The sequence below is a fragment of the Anopheles darlingi genome, chromosome 3 (genome assembly GCF_943734745.1).
Source record: "Anopheles darlingi chromosome 3, idAnoDarlMG_H_01, whole genome shotgun sequence".
In the NCBI taxonomy this organism is placed as follows: Eukaryota; Metazoa; Arthropoda; class Insecta; order Diptera; family Culicidae; genus Anopheles; species Anopheles darlingi.
The window spans coordinates 57,087,873-57,104,541 of record NC_064875.1 but is presented as its reverse complement, the minus strand read 5'-3'; the positions used below and the strand labels follow the sequence as shown (position 1 = coordinate 57,104,541).

Here is a 16,669-nt window from a genome sequence, read left to right as displayed (position 1 = left end):
CGCCAAGAAAATGGGGGAAAAAACCCTCCCCGGAATCAATACGCGATCGATCAACAATCAAAGGGTTCGCGGCTTCATCATTTGCAGTTCCTCTCGCGCGGCATTACGGCCCGATCCGGCGGCCCGATGTGTGTAATTGCGCTAAATTATCTGTCATCGATTCAATTAAGCCGCGGTTGGTGGGACTGGCGCCAACAACCTGGTGGCATACCTGCCGCCATACTTCTCCGTATAATTAGTGGGGCTGGCCGCACCGCAGTTCCGTCCAAGCTTTCTCATCATCGTCATCAGAACGGCTACTCGCGTGAGGACCATAATGAGTTGTTTCCCCCGGGGGGCTGTTGCTGCCGAACATTCATCGCAGTTATCGGTAGTCAACCTTCGAACGGAACGGAGAAAGGATTGGAGGAGGAGGAGGAGGAGAGGCGCTGTCTTATCGCAGAACACACACTCATTTGCCGTGCAGCAGCAGCAGCAGCAGCAGCAACGCACTCGCCACCGCGGTGATACGTCAAGCGATTTTATGAACCCCACGGATGATTATTATTCAAATGATTTTCACTGACGACGACGACGACGCCGTTTGGATGTTGCGGTGACGTACAGGCGCGCGCCCCTTCAAACGGTACCGTAGCCGTGAGCTGGCCGTGAGAAAGTCGTTGTCGGCGGTGCGTGTGTGTGTGTGTGCGCAGGCGATAATGGCGATCATAACTTAGCGACCACGGTCTGCGGTGCCCACCGGCGTTTTTGGTGACATTTTAACCGATACGATGTGCCTTTTGACCGCATCCGCGCCCGAGTCCTCGTCGCGTCCCTAATCGCCAGATCGGTGGCCGGTTCTCTGGTAGCGGCGCGGAATTCGCGGCGATCTTCCATGGCGATCATACATCGCCAGGTTTAACGTTTTGTGCAGCGTCGCGTGGAACGTCGCGGCCCATTTTTTGCCTCTCTCACAATCGGGATCGTTAAGATAGCGCGGAAATTCCCGACTCCCGGAGTATGGCACCTCTCCCTAAACGCATAAGCCTTTTTTGGGGGAGGAGGTGGCAAAGCCGGCAAAGGACGCACCATAAATCGCGCCCAAGCTCCGAACCGCGGCGAGCGAACCACCGGGCGATGCTAATGCATAGTTTGCGTCGTTAATTTTGGAGATTTATGTTGGGCTCGGTCTCGGTCTCGGTCCTGGTCTGCTGCTGCTGCTCACAACATCACGTTTGACATCGGTTTCGGTGTTTTGTTTTGGGTTACGGGCTAGGCATGTTGCGATGTCCGGTGAGAACAGCGTTCACCGTTTAGTGGACATGCGTTTCGGCAACGGACTCTACTGATAGCGGCTCGCTAGGCGCGCTCGCATGCTCGCTTATGTTTCATGCTGGTCGCGGTCAAAAGGAGATGGATAAACCTCGGCAGGAAGGGGTTGGTAGCATGTTCGGACATTGTAAAATGGAGAAAACCCGATAAAAGGGGATGGACTCGATCCCGGTGCGCTTGTATTTTCGACAGAGTGTTAGACATGCAAAGCCTACTTGATAAGACCCTGAACAGTGTTCGCACGGAAGGATGATGTTCCAGAAAGGCATTGCACGCGTCACTAACGCTATGGCTGCAGCTACTATGATATTTTCGAATGGGATTTGACACAAGGATTTTTATCATGAAAATGCATGCACATATTCGATGAAAAATTAAAAACAGTTTGCAAACGCTTACGGATTTTCATTGAATTTCTACGCATGAAAATTAACATCCTTTAAAACATATTGAAACGGTTGGAAATTGATTAAAGTGGATGTTTCTACCGTAATTTTCTTCAAGTGAAAAATATTTTTACACAGCTAAAATTTAAATACATTACAAACCAAATTTATAGTAAAACCCATCTTTATGGTAATTTTAAATTTGAAAAAACGCATACTAAAAGTATCGTGAGACCGACGGTAACATCCTAACACCACGCGCTTGTCCATTTGCACCCCCAGTACGATGGTTTTTACGATGGTATGGCATTCGCTGTGACGATCGCGGGATCACATGCAACCACAAACCACCTATCATCATCATCAGCATCAGCATCAGCATCATCATCATCATCATTCTGTATGCAAATGATGAGCTCATTCCCAATTCCGTTACCTCCGTTATTGGTGGGCCGCGATAAAGGCGGGTGCATTTTCGGGGAAGCCGCGATGCCGAACCGATCGTCGAACTCGTATACAGGTGTTAAGTCGCTAATGACCGCTATTGCACTGCAGTCATCGCGTCCTCGCGTCGGTGCAGATGCCCTGCAAGAGGATGGTCATCACCGGCCCGGTATCCCGACACCCAATTCTGCATCCAATGCACCAGTTCCGTGTCCCTTAGCGGGACCGGGACCGATTTCCCACCAGCGTGCGAAGCGCGACGATGCATGCGATCGAGTGATAAATTATGTAATTGATTAATGATCGAGAGCGTGGCCGTGGTCGCGGCCGCTGCTGCTCTTGGTTGCAATGTTGCTTCGCCTGTTGTCTGTTCTTGGTCTGTTTTGTTGCCGCCGTTGCGTTGCGCTTCGCTGGCACCAATTATTGCGTTCGCTCGCTTCCCCCAAAAATAAAAAAAAACCCCTTCTCGCTACCATAAAAATCGAGAGTGATGCTATACACAATTAGCATAAACATGTAAGATGCTCTCTCCTTTCGGGTCTCTCGAGCAGGTTTTGGCGTTCACGCGGTAGGCATTGATTTTCCGGAATTGAAGAATTCGATGAAAAAGGTTTCGAGTCGATCGCCGTCGTCGTCATCGTCGTCGTCGTCGAGAAAGCATCCGAAATCATCGAAAGCTGCAATCGTGCGGCACGATCGAGGGATCATAAATGGAAACAAAATCTTTGATGCTCCCGATCCCGATGAGCGGTCCCCAAAAGGGGTGTCATTAAGTGGCGGTGCGGTTCTCACTCATTGGTGTGTGTGTGTGTGTGTGTGTGTGTGTGTGTGTGTGTGTGTGTGTGTGTGTGTGTGTGTGTGTGTGTGTGTGTGTGCAGGGGTGTTTGCATGATGCGAGGCGTGAAATGAAAAACGCATTACCACCACCTTCACCATGCGGCCGTTCGGGTGTGCAAAACAATGTCACAATGTGCATGCACCCCCGTTGATGCATCTGGTGTGCTCGTGCTCGCGCTCATTAACTCGAAATTATATTCCCATTCAATCGCACCTTCACCGTGGCCGCGACCGCTGACCAAGATGTTGATGCTGCTGCTGCTGCTGCTGCCGTTGCTGCTGCATGTCTGTTGATGATGATCGCACAATGCGCTTTCCGTGTTCCGCATGTGCGTGCCTCTGTGTGTGTGTGTGCCCGGACCTCGGACCAATGTTACAATGTTAAGGACGGTGCAATGATCGGGATCGCGCGCTAAAAATGCACTTCACTCAAGTGCATTTCGGCGTCGAGTTTCGTTCCTTTTTTAATGGCGAAAAGCCCTCTTCCCCTACTCTACCGCGGTCTCGTCCCGTTTTATGTAGTGTGCCGGGAGAGAGCTTGAAAGTGGGGGGACCTCAAAAAATCAATTTCCATCACTGACGCCGTCGCTACGGCGTTTGGACAGTTTGTGATGCTAATGATGGGTGATAAATGGAATTAGCATCCATCCCCTCGATCCTCGATCCGCACACTAGCTGGCCAGTGAACTGGGTCTCAGTGGAAAGTGGCGAGCGAGCGAGCAGCGCAGTGGCCCTTTTCTGACCGACGGACCGACGCAAGTGTTAATTAATTATCATACAAATTGATAACGTAAATTTGGACACGCGGTCTTCATGGCGATGGCCGTGGCGGCATCCTTGACACGGCGGAGATCTCCTCTTTAACAGTGGCCTCTCTCGTGTGCTCTCTCTTCTTGCTCCTCCCTGGTCGAGGGGACAATTTACGAGTACCTGAAAGCGTCTCCGCGAATGGCGTGTTCGCAGCAGCAATTAGTAATGAATTTGTGTTGTTCCCAACGATCATTATTGGTCCTCGGCCCCGTAGTCTGCTCGCTAGAAATGGGATGGAAATGGCGTTGTTGTTGTTTATGCTACTCTGATCTCCTCGGTTGGTAACGATCACTTATTAACATTTTTTTCTCCGTTCGCCGTCTGTTGTCCTGTTGTAGCTTCTGAGCCTGCCTGGCGCGTCTAATAGATCGTCTTTAAGGTGGCAAGAGACATTGGCGTTTATTGGAGAAAAACGAGGATATAATGATCGAAAAGCTAGAGGCATTCAAAAACCGTTTCTCGAAATGTTCAAGTTACTCAACAGATCATGTCTGTCTATTAGTCGTTTTTCGGAGAGTCCATTTTCGGAAATAAAGCCGATCGACGGAACATGGCACACCGGTGACGAACGGATTAAAAATTATGGACATCCGAATCCAGCATCTATACTACTCCATATAAACAGATGCAGCCCGGCAATAAACCCGATCCGTCAATCCGTCGGTGAATCAGTATTTACTACGATCATTAAAAGGTGCTCGCTGGACACTTGAGGTCTAAAGTGGAGGGCTGGATTCTGGGCTTCACTCGGTTTTTAATTAGTTGGACCAAACGGGACGATGGCTTCGGCTCAGAACAGGGCTTACGGGGTTTTCCGAGCAGACGACCGGAACCGTAAGCCGCGAAAGCGAATTAAACGCGACGGGCCCAGAAGTTCAGGCAGAAGCTCAGGTCTCGCGGTCTTTCAATAAACTTCCAGTCCCCGCAGTCACGCAGTTTCAAGTGTCCTGCTTCCCCTTCCGACCATCACTCGGGGCCAGCGTGTGCCAATAACCGAGGTTCACCGCCACGGGCCCCATTATCTAGTCACCAACCGGCCCCATCGAACGGGCCATCGATCGAACGGGCAAATATTGACGAGAAGCCTCAGCCTGCCGCCACCGCCATCGCCTCGCCATCTCTCTCACTGGCCTGGCCACCTGGAACCCCGCGTTGGAGAAGCTACAGGCGACAATGTTGGCGGTGGCGGTCCCATCTCCATCCTGGTATTCGATTGGCAACAAGCAACGCGCATCTCCAGCAAACTCGAGTGCCACTCGCGACAAAACTCGCCGACAAGTGGCGGCGCTCGAGTTTCGTTGCCGTTTCGAGTGGAGGAATGGCTGGCAATAAACTTTGCACAAGTGCCAACCAACCAACCGACCAACCGAACCGAGTTGGTTCCGTGGCGAGTCTATCGCCCTGAACGCGCGATCCGTGTGCTAGACAACCCAACGCCGGTCCTCGGCCAGTGCGCAGTGTTGCTAATTTCCGGTCCCGCACCCCCGGTAACCGATGTACCGGAGGAACGGTCCTCACATACGGTGGATCAAAGGTTGATTGGAAGGGTCGCCGAGGGGATTGCGGGCTGGTGGCACCATCAGCGCCCTCGTGTGTTTGTGTGTGTGTGTGTCACGTTTGCAATTAGCGGGCGTTGCTGAGGGGTGTTACCTGGGGTTAGTGTTCTCGCATCACCCTTCTCGCCCCGCTAGTGGCGCCAACATCCGTCCGCCGCCCCGGATGCGCTATGCAGTTATCGCGTGGAGCTCCTCGATTCTGTGTTCAGCTTCTGAGGCAGCAGCAGCAGCAGCAGCAGCAGCAACGTACATTGTTGCAAAACCGTTGCATATTGATGGGCATGCTCGTGGGGACGCGTGCGCCCTGGGGTCGGGCCCGGGCCCTCGCCCTCGGTGTGTGATGTAATGTTTAACGATCTGCTAATTAGGAAGCGATTTGAATAATGATTCGCGGCATCGCAACCGCGCGAGCGAGAGAGAGAGGGGCAGGAAGAGGATATGAGTAGATAATCGTCTACGGATGCCACACGTGGCCCCTTTCAACGGTTTGTTGATGATGAGGTTGGTCATCCTCGGCAGGGATGACAAGTTGGTTTAATTTAGAAGCAGTTTTTCAATCGGGCCGATAATGATCGAACCAGCTTTAGGTGTGGTCGTGGCGTGCAAATAAGCGTTTTCATTAGTTCTTCTGGTTATACGAGTGATGTTTATATTAAGTATTGTCAAAGCGATTGATTGGTAGAAAGTATTCCATTTTCTGGTATGAATAAGGCATTCTAATGTAAGTTGTTTTCTTGTGTCGTTTTAATTTAATCCCCTAACTTCAAAGAAACTTTAAGGAGCATTTTGATTTATCGTTTGTCTTCAAGTTCTGATTAATCTCATTGTCATTCCTATTTTCGTTTTGATTAGCATTTGATTCATTTTATCAAGGTCTGCTTTGATGCTAGATGTTGTTATTAAAGTATTAAATTTATTTCCACATGTTCAATTAATGTATTCTTTTGGTTTGATTTCATTTAAGTAATATTAAAAGACAACAGCCTACCAAAGAACAAAAAGAGTCCGTACAAAGAGAAGAATCCTTTAATAACATCAGTTTGGAGTGAAAATAATCTGTTATCGAATCGAATTAAACTGCATCGCAACCAGTACCATCTACACATCTTCAATGATTACCTTGGTAAGATAACGGATTCGATTTTTAATAGAGAATGTATGGGGAAAATTGAAGAGATTTTGTTTTCATAGTTTTCGTTGTACTTTCAATGTTATATGCCTGGCAAGAGCTTATATAAAGAGTTCATAAAAATGTGTTTTCAAAAAAACTTGATTCTAATATATATTTTTAACCGCTCAACGTGACAACGAACTCTAAAAGGTGATTGTAATTGATTGAAAAGGTTCCAATTGAGCACCTGGATTAAACATTATTAGCACAACCATTCAGAAGAAGCAAGAACGCCTTCGAGAGCGCATCAGCGGACCTCTTCAATAAATGAACCTGTCCTAGCACCGTAAAGAACCTTCTTATGATCCTTCCAAAGCCGATCACTGTGTACGCTTCCATGTAGAAAACATTCAATCGTAAGCACGCAATGAGGATCAAGCCTTTAACTATAGCTACTCCCATACATTGTTGCCGCATACAGTGATGCTACAGCAGATAGCGAGCGCCATCTTACACGATCTTACCCCCAGGTCATTAAAACTAATTCCTACCATCTCGCGCCACGACCAGGCACCACCAACCACGGGGACCGTGGGGGTAATGAATCGTTTGTACGAACGATGCTTAACTTTAACTGCTCCTTCACACCTTCTGCGCCACGATCGTATACGTTTACGCCGCACAATCTCCAGTCGCTGTCACTTCCTTCCATTGCTTGGATCCCTATGATGATAATCCCCCCCAACCCAGCCACTAGCGCCGCATCCACCGCCTCATTAGCCGCATTAATAAAGGGAATTTATTTCCTTTTGCACGCCACACGACGGACGCCACGCATCGCATATGGGGGCCCAGGTCTTGTCGGTGCTTCTTTCCTGGCGTTCCGTCAGCCCAAGTCTCAGCTCATCCTTTCCAGCGAGCTGCGATTGATCTGCTGACTGGTTTGCTGGCTGGCTGGCGGCGGCACCACCATAATAAATGGAACTACCGTTTATAAATCAAATCATCTATGAAACGCGAACTAAACGGTCCGTCTTAGGATGATGAGCCGGCGGCGCCGCCGACGCCGACGTCGCATTGACAACGAGCACCGATGAAGGGTAAGCTGGAGTGGAGGAGCAGCGTGTAATTTCAAGCGTTTAATAGCCACAACCACGGAAGATGACGAAAGGGGTTTGTGATATCAGATCTGGCATTTGTTTTTGCTTTGCTTTCTCACAATCATCATCATCATTATCATGACGGCCTGACGAGCGAGAGGGCGGGGATCAAAGAGAGAGAGAGAGAGGCTCGCTATCAGGATATAAGGGAACGGAGAGATAAGATGGATCACTGCACCTTCGCTCCAGTTTGATGTCCTTAATTCGTCACTTTTTATGAGATTTTTTCCGTGGGATTCCTCCTCACTGTCCGATCATTTGTGATGTCTCAAACAATTTCATGGGAGAGGAGAAGAGTTTAGAGCCAACGTTGCCAACGTTGTTACTCAGTTATGCTGACCATCCTGTGAACACCACCGAGGCCATTTGTGAGCCAGCTCGCCGCTTGGACGGCCAGACGAATTGACGAATAGGCGGACTATTTAGTCGTAAAATATGACTTATGCCACCGGCAAAAGGCGCCGCCGTAGGCGCCACATCTCATGTTGCTGCTGCTGCTGCTACTTATACGGCAGCAGCAGCAGCATCAGCAGCAACAGAATCTAGCTCACCTTGGCCAGTAGGCCATTAACGAGCCAACGATGATGCCAGTAGCCAGTGGCTAGCTCGCTTGCCACTCAGCTAGCTAGCTGACTCTCTGGTAGCAATTTGTGACGATTAATCATCTCATTATTCACACTCACTCAACCTCCACGCTTACCACGCTTCGTCCATCGTACCGATGTCGTGGTCGTCGTGATGCGGAACACTCGCCATGCCGTAGTACCGTAGATTATCGCCGGTAATACCGGTGCGCCGGGCGCAGTGACGGGATTCATTGTTTCATCGCTCAAGGCAGACAAACCAACTGACCAACCGACGGTACAAATCGCCAGTGCGCGCGATCGACGCGTAATGCTGGCTGCCTGCGTCCGGCCTGTTTTGATGATCGAGCTGTTGCGCCTCGGACATCGCAGTCGCAGTGACACTGACCAGTTATGCTCCCAGGTTCCAGCCATTGGCAGGCGCGTCTTACTCGCGCTGGTGCTCAAATGGTGCTTAATGGTGGTTAAGCATTCGTCCTCGTTTTGGTTTTTCTCCTTTTTTTGTTGCGTATCGAGTCGAGACCAGAGGAAACGAAACGATCCACCGAAGGGGCCCCATCCGCAACTGGCAATTAAATCCGAATAAATTATGCCGCCAACCTCCAGTTCATTCGATCGCTCGCTCGCTCGCTCGCTGGCCAGATGATTCGGTGACTGCTGCTGCTGCGTTTCCGGTTGCAACCGAGATGCAATCAGCACGATTTTCGGTGCTTTCTGTGCACTCTCGGTGCGCATCGCGCGCACCAGCTTCTTCCATCTCCTTCTTTTTCTGCTGGCTAGCAGATTTGATAAATGATCACCAGAGTACGCCCGCCGAAGGCAGATTTTAGGATATTCAACTACCGAAGGAGATTTGTTCGTGGAACTGATGCTACTGCTGCTGATGCTGCTGCTCCTGATGTCTAAACCTCGCGTAGCGCGGGATCCTCTGGTGATGGTGCCAGCTAAGCTGCTGTTAACCGTGCCGCGCACCGCACCGTGGAAGGTGTGAAGATTTGGTGGCAAAATGGCCTTCTGGCCTCTCGCGCCGCGCCCCGGACTTTGGAAATCGATTTCGCGTTTCTGTTGCGGCTGCCCAACACCACGCCCAACAGTGCACCCAACAGGTACGCGTTGCTTAGTCTGGCTCATGTCTCTTCCAGGGACATTTCCCGGGGTGGTTCGTAAATTGTTCCCCGGAATCTCACGGCAACGATCTGCGGCTGCAACCAGGAGCCGCCCATCTTCTTTTGGCCGAAGAATGCCGATCAGCCCTTTACTCTGCTGCTGATGCTCTCATTGCTGGGAACGTATTTTTCCCCAAATTGAAAGCAGCATTATCGGGCCGGCCGGATCTGCGAGCTGATCGCGTTAATCGACGCGCGATGATCAAGTCACTCACGGCGGCTCATTCCATGGGGGGACAGCCATTCTTTTGTGAGAATTTATGAAAATTGAATTCTGATCACCTTCGAGACTACTTTGACCAAAACCGCAAATTTGAACCAACGACTAAAATGACTTAATCTCCACCACGAGCATCTGAGTTGGCATTTGAAGTCGTTTTCAAATTGGCATTTGAGGCACCATTTTGCGGGCGCGAGAAGGAGGAGGCGGAGAAGGAAGAAATTTATTAGAAATTGTAATTAACTCCTTGTATCTTCATCTTGCAGCAGCATTAATATTTCGAACCGCCGTCGCCAGGACGGACACACCTGTGGGTTTGATTGCCCCAAAAAACCCGATTCCGGTGTTGATGTGAGGTCTAATTGTTGCTCGCGAGTCTCGATCGTGGAAGTTTAATGAAATTCTGTGGCCGTGTCAGGAACAGGACGCGTTCGAGTTGATCGATGCACGAATCTCAGTCCGTTGGCAGTCCGACGTTAGCAACAGAATCGCGGAACACCTGCGGCAGCATCCGGCCGATTCATCGAAACGCGTCGCGCGATCATTCGCGACTTAATGATTCGTCGGTTTTGGATCCGTGGACGTTCAGGTGCCCCCTCTCCGTCCCCGCCACCCCGTTCATTTGACACAAAACACGGCCACTGATTGACGGCTGACCTCTCGTTCGGTTGCAGCGATCGATCGATCGGTTGTGGACTGTTGGTCGACTTTCCCCCCCGAGGGGTGAGGTAGCTATTCAATCGCATAATCGATAACAATGTCGACCAATGTCGACCGCAGTTGCAGGCCCAAAAGTTCAGTTCCGTTCGATTCCATTGAATTGCAGCTGACCAATACCCAATACCCAAGAGTCGGTCAAAAGTGGAGGGAAATGAATATTCAGCAGACAGCAGAGTGCACCCCGTGGCGTGCGTGGCGTGATTGAGCCCCCCGGGATGGAGGGGAGGACGGGTAGAGACACGGGACACACGGGAATTGAGTCGTTCCGTGGAGACGCGCGCTGCACCAAACAACAACCTGCACCTCATCAGTCATACGCGATCGAGTGCGATCGGTCTGCGGCTGCGTCTGCGCGTCGCCTACGTAAACAAAGGGAACGGTGGAGGGGGGAGGGGTCACAAGCCAGCCACCCTCGGTTCCCCTGTTCGCCTCACGCTCATTACTCACATACCCCACACTCCACACACACACACAAACAAAGACATTCGCCATTGGCTTTGTCACTTGGTATGATCGAACGCCGGTCAGCCACTTTCGCCATCCATCTGCTGCTGCTTTCGGTGCTGCCGCCGCCATTGCACAAGTAAATCTTAATCCCGCGATCTCGCGTGTCCCCGTGAGGCTTCCTTCCTCCGGGCGCGTGTTGTTCCTGGTTCGGTTCGATATCGATCAATGACAGGGCAATTGACAGATCGCGGGCGTGATTCATTACCAACTGCGGGAGAGGGCGGCCACGGCTTATATCGATAATCGGTGCCGTGATAAATGGTGTGCCCGGATGGGCCAGGAGCAGCAGCAGCAGCAGCCGTAGCAGCAACATCAGGAGGAAACCAGAAAGGAGGCAGAAGGTGGCCTTTGATGTCCCTTCCGGGGAAAAAGGAGTTTCGTCAACCCGCATGCTGCACATCTTGTAATGAGCCGATCCAGACACTCACACACACGCACACATGCGCGTGAATGGAGATATCGTCCTGAAGGAGATCAGCTTCTTCTTCTTTTTCTTCTTCTTCTTCCGCGTACGGTTGAGTGAGTGGAAGGTTCTAGGGATTCGAACGGAAAAATATGATTCGTTTTAACATGCCCGGCTTGATAACATGCCTGAGGGGGTGCCCTAAATTGATGAGGAGTGAAACTGCCAACTGATCTCTCGGACGGCCGGCCAGCCAGGTAGCCTTCAAGCTCCGGTCACGATTATGGGCGATGTGAGAGGGAATATATTATATTCATTTTTTGTACCACAAAATCCAGTGGCGGCCGCCGGTAGTGGAATTGGGAGGGGGTACAACGGTCTGGGTGATTTACGCACTCGTGACTCTTTTCCACTGATTATAACGTCCTTGAATGTAGATGAACGGTAGGAACGGTAGGATAATCACGCTCCAGGTTAGGACAATGGCGGGGAACTGGATCTGGGTTCCCTGTTTTTTGTTTTTTCAAAATGCTGTCATAATATTGCAGATGTTTTTCCCCCCCCGGGGGACTTGCCCTTGAGCGTTGCCTTTTAGTTTGTACATATATTTTATTACCCACTGGACTAACAGCTACTGGATTCATAATTACCTTGTTTGAAATGGTGGTGCCTCGAAATGGAACCTGTTTCCTTTTTTGTCGTTTTTATTGAATAGGATTATTGATCCCTTTTGTCTCGATTGTTGTGGCATTACTGCGATTATTAATTATTTGTTTTTGTTTTTCTTTCGTTATTCTCTTTCAAAAATTGCTCACAAATGTGCTATTTCTTATTTGATCTATTTATATCTTTACCTTTTTTCCATTCAAATACGTTAATTATTTGATTACCGATTTGAAAATATTGCACATATTTCAGACTTTGATTATCCGTTCTGCAAGTACAATTTTAAACGCTTATCTACAACTTCACTGCTACTTGTTTCATAATTATCTTATTTTTATATTGTAGTTCTTTTAACGAAACCTGTTTCTGATCCATTACAGCTTCTCGTAATGCCGGTTCCTATTTACATTTCATTTACACCGTTCCAGAGCAAACGCGAACTTTGCTGCTAATGTGTTTGAAAGCATCGCTCCCAACCTGATGCTGATGCATTAAACTCCTTTTTAAAACATCGCTCCCAATGTATTGCTCCCAATTTGCAATTTGCATACGCCGCCATGAATCGCCACCGCACCGCGAAATCCAATGCCTCCATCTCCTTCCCCAAAATTGCATCCTTTCTCTCTCGTTCTCTACCTCTCGTGTTGTCTCTCTGGAACTTGATGTTGCTTGATCATAACTCTTGTTTCCGATCTGATTAATGATCAACAAATTTGTTTCCCTTCTTTAGAGCCGATGTGCCGTGCCGGCTACCAACACACACACACACATGGGCATACACACACACACGCGCGCGAGATGCGGGACGATCATCAGAAATTGCGAATCGGTCCGGCCACAAACACCGGTGGGCATGATTGAGCGCCTTTTTCGGGTTCACCTCGCCTCGCGATAAGCCCCCCTTCCCCTCGTCCCTCCCTCGCCGGCCTTCTTCTTGTTCGGCTTCCCCGAGACGTGATCGCGCGCAGAAGCTACAGCGAGATAACGAACAGCAGAAGATGGTGGCCGAATCGCTTTCAACGATTACAATGCCACTGCCGGGGTCGGTAGCGGGTTGTGGCCGCTCCCGGATTCCACGCTTCCTTTCCTGCAAAAACCTGGACCTTCAAGGAGCAGCAGCAGCAGCCAGAAAGAACAGATAAAAACCGAAAGACCAGAGGCTGACAGGCACAAAAGCAGAAGAACGCGCCAGAGAGCGCGAGCGCGCGCGCGCGACACACCAAAGAACTTCTCGACTTCCCCTCCTCCGGGACACCCGTTCGATTGGACCGAGATGCTGCTGGTGCTGTTGCTGCTGCTGCTGCGATTGCAACCTCCAGGCCATAAGCGAACAGTCGCCGTGCAGCTGCCGTTATTTATTTGTAATTGTAATCATTAAATTACGCGCAACACAATCGGATGGGGGGAGGACGCCCGAAGACGCCGAATCCAGCCGGAGTCCGGTGTGGCAAATTTTCATTCCGATCTCGGGAAGCAGGGGGGGAGGGGGCCTTCCCTTTCCCTCTGCCACCACCGTGACTCGGCGCAAATCGCAGCCACAAACGCAGTCGGACGGAAGCTGAGTTGCGTTTTTCGGGTTTGTGAATGTTTTATTTTTCTGTTGTTGTTGTTGTTGTTGCGATTTTTCGTTGCATTTTCCGCCGGCCCTGGGCCCGTTGTTTATCGTACACGATGCTGACCCCGGTGTAGTAGTGTCCGGGCTGGCGCTGGTTTGGTTGCACCGGCCGAAGGTGGTCGCTGCCGGTACAACAGCTCCGCGATGTGACGCGATTGCATCGGTTTACCGAGATGGATGGCAACCGTGTTGGGGTCCGTTGGAGCTTTCGCTTCGTTTTCCTCACGCAGCAGCACCTCCCGGACGTCGCGCAGGACCGCCGGATCGAGTTTGAGACCCTCGGAAGAGCGGAGACCGATCAGCACGCGCTCGTACCGATCGTACCGATCAGCATCCGTCGCAAGGTTGTAGGTGCGCGTGCCCTTGAACGGTTCGATCGAACGACAGCAACCGGCCGCGACGAACAGGAGCAGCACCTAGCAGTGGAGAAGGATCAACATCAACTGGCAGTAGACTAACGCAGTTGTAGGTCAATAGACTCCAATAGGTCACTTACGGTAACAATCGCGTTCATGTTGATGCTTTGGATGGTGATGCTGCTGCTGCTGCTGCTGCTGCGATCGGTGGGAACGAAATGTCCGGCCGTAGGTCACTCTTGGTGGCTTTTATATACCCCCTCCCTCTCCACCTAGTGGCGTACGTGTGTGTGTGTGCGTGTGTCTGGCTTGTCGCCAGAGAGACCCCAATTTTCGGCTCAATTCTCGATTTGCTCGCGGCCTCTGTGGCCTCTGTGGTCAATCGATTTGCTGCTCAGAAGAGTCCCCCCCCCGCCCGAGGTCCATTCACCACAAAACGGTCCGATAATGACACTGATGGCGACGAGGAACAGAACACGGGTTTGGCACGCCATCGGACTGCTGCTTGGCGTTGGTCTTAAGTGGATTTGAGTGAAGTTGAGCTGTGTCCTTGAGGACCGCGAGGTTGCCGCGATGATGGTGATGATGATGATGATGATGCAACCGGTGGTCCCAGAGTGCAAGACAACTCCCTTTCGGGGTGTCGGCGGGGTGTCCTTGACCGCAGGTCAAACGCCCAGACTGGTAGCTTTGTCATCGGCGATCGGAGTGTACAGCGTGGTGGACATTTTGTTTTGTCTTTACGTCTCAACGCCGTTCCGTAAATCCAATCACACGGTCAGCTGGAGTTCGAAATGTCAACCTGGCCCGTTCATTCGTTGGTTTGGTCGTCTCCAATCGATACGTGTATCAACGGGTCAGGAGGGGAGGAGGTAACGAGCACGCGCGCTCGCGCTTCTAGTGAACGAGACACGCGCCCAGGTCACACACCTTTACCGTCGAATGGCGACGGAGCACGCGCGCGCTCATCGGAACAGGTTTCGCCGGCGATTGGGAAAGGAGGCGCAGAGTGTCTTCACGTGGCCCGAGGGCTTCCATTGGTTTCGTCCTCTCTGACCAGGTGGTATGACACATCCAGCCAACGAACCAACGACGCAAGTGATCAATCCGCTTGTGCAACACTCCGTCTCCGGCTCCGAAGAAGGGCTTTGGCTTTTACCGAACATCACATCTGCGAGCTGATTTTTTTTTGGTGACAGATTCGTGACAAGGGAATCGCAATGGCGATCAGAAGGTGCCAGGAGTAAGCGATCGTGTCGTGGTGGCCTTTTGGGCTCTCGCGTCATGATTATCGTCCGGATGGGCGCCTCGAATGGAGCCACGGTTTCGGGGCGTTTCGAAATGCATTTTGGCAGGGCGGCTGGAGGGGGGGGGGGGGGTGGTAGGGGTGGAAATTTTTTAACGGTGTCGTTTAGTGATTTATTTGATGTTGCGGCGGCGATAATGACGCTATTTTGCTTTCGAGAAGGTGAAAGGGTGATCGTGAGCGATAAATGCGTTGAGTGCTTCATTCGCTGAATTGCCCGAAGTCAGGTCGATGTCTGTATCGTTGACTAGGATCGCATCATGATCGTATGGTGGTAGTTTGCGATATCGATCATCAAATGGTTGATATATGAACACAACGGTGATGGAAGGAATGGGACAAGGAATGGAATTTGAATTTATACAATTCGATGCCCATTTATGTTAGAATGTTGAATCGGTAATCATAAGCTCGCGGTGGTTATTTATTCATTTGATTTTTTCGTATGTGTATTTGGCCTAAATTATACTGTAGGTGTTAATGGTTTTCATCTGTTTTTGATGAATTATTAGACCATTTATTTCTTTATTTATTACAATCACTAGCTTACGATCGATGAGGACGATGATTAGTAAGATGTTCACAAAACGTCGCCGTAGCAGTATTAACATTATAGTCAAACAACATTTTTTACTTGCACTGCTTATGATTCAATATTTAGAGCAATAATGAGATGAAAACTACAATATTCTTTGTGGAGCATCGAAAATTGTTTTATCGGGGGAATCTGTATGTTAAATTAGGACATTAAAACTGTTTTCAAAAAAGAACAATATAACCCAATAAAACAAAACTAATCTCCTTCCGTAATCCTTGCATACGCTTCTTTTAAGAGTGTTATTATTGTAATTCAGACAATTTTTAAATAATCTTTTAAATCAGTTTAGTTTTAGCAATCTGTAATTTACTAAAACCAAATTAACGAAATAAATGGTTTATGTACCTTTTGAATTTCTTACGTATTACATCCTACCATCCTACATCCATCGTAAGCACAGCACTGCAAGTGGTAATGATAACAGTTGCCCTTCCCTTCCCTTTTACCTCATTACACTTCGTTTTTGTTTTCTACGAAATGATATCGTTATACGCTGCTTGGTTGGCACCCAAATGGTTGATTCCTCGTAACGATGATGCCGTCATAATGATCCGAGAAGGCCTCGGACGACGACGGTTACAATGTACCACGCCAGGCCACGAGCCAATACACCCGAATACAGCCCAGCCCAGTTTCCCACCATTACCGCCATCGTCGCTTTTATTGATCCGCACAACGATCCCCTCTACGAGCGTATCATTACAAACACACACGCACGCATACACACGCAGAGCGACACGCGTGGTATCATTTCGCGATCGTGCAATTTAGTTAATTTACTCAATAACAAGACAAGGCATGGCCAGGTGGGCCACCACCACCACCACCAACTCGCGGCCCTGCCTCTCCTCACGAGCAAACGAGGTTCGTCGCCATGCCGCTGATTGAATTCTTTTGTCTTTCGCTCTGCCGG

General features: G+C 50.0%; 2 protein-coding genes and 1 long non-coding RNA gene across 5 annotated transcripts in view; 1 reads left to right on the top strand and 2 right to left on the bottom strand.

The window, feature by feature from the left end:
* LOC125953919 (DAZ-associated protein 2) overlaps positions 1–16,669 on the bottom strand; it is a 215,716-nt gene that overhangs the window by 83,546 nt on the left and 115,501 nt on the right. The gene's annotated exons all lie outside the window — the stretch shown is intronic.
* The window catches only part of LOC125953922 (uncharacterized), a 49,281-nt gene continuing 38,450 nt past the window's right edge, over positions 5,839–16,669 (top strand). Inside the window, exons 1-3 of one of the 2 annotated variants that reach the window (XR_007468993.1) lie at positions 5,839–6,065; positions 6,309–6,467; positions 7,311–7,555. This is a non-coding gene — a long non-coding RNA (uncharacterized LOC125953922). Of the gene's footprint in view, positions 6,066–6,308; positions 6,468–7,310; positions 9,461–16,669 lie in introns of those variants that run through there. The other variant, XR_007468992.1, reaches the window with a different exon arrangement.
* On the bottom strand, positions 13,495–14,111 carry LOC125953921 (uncharacterized). Its single transcript, XM_049683761.1, has 2 exons — positions 13,993–14,111; positions 13,495–13,912 (listed from the first exon to the last, which is right to left on the bottom strand). The coding sequence occupies exons 1-2, from the start codon at positions 14,008–14,010 to the stop codon at positions 13,541–13,543; spliced, it is 390 nt and encodes a 129-aa protein (XP_049539718.1). The 5' UTR covers positions 14,011–14,111; the 3' UTR covers positions 13,495–13,540.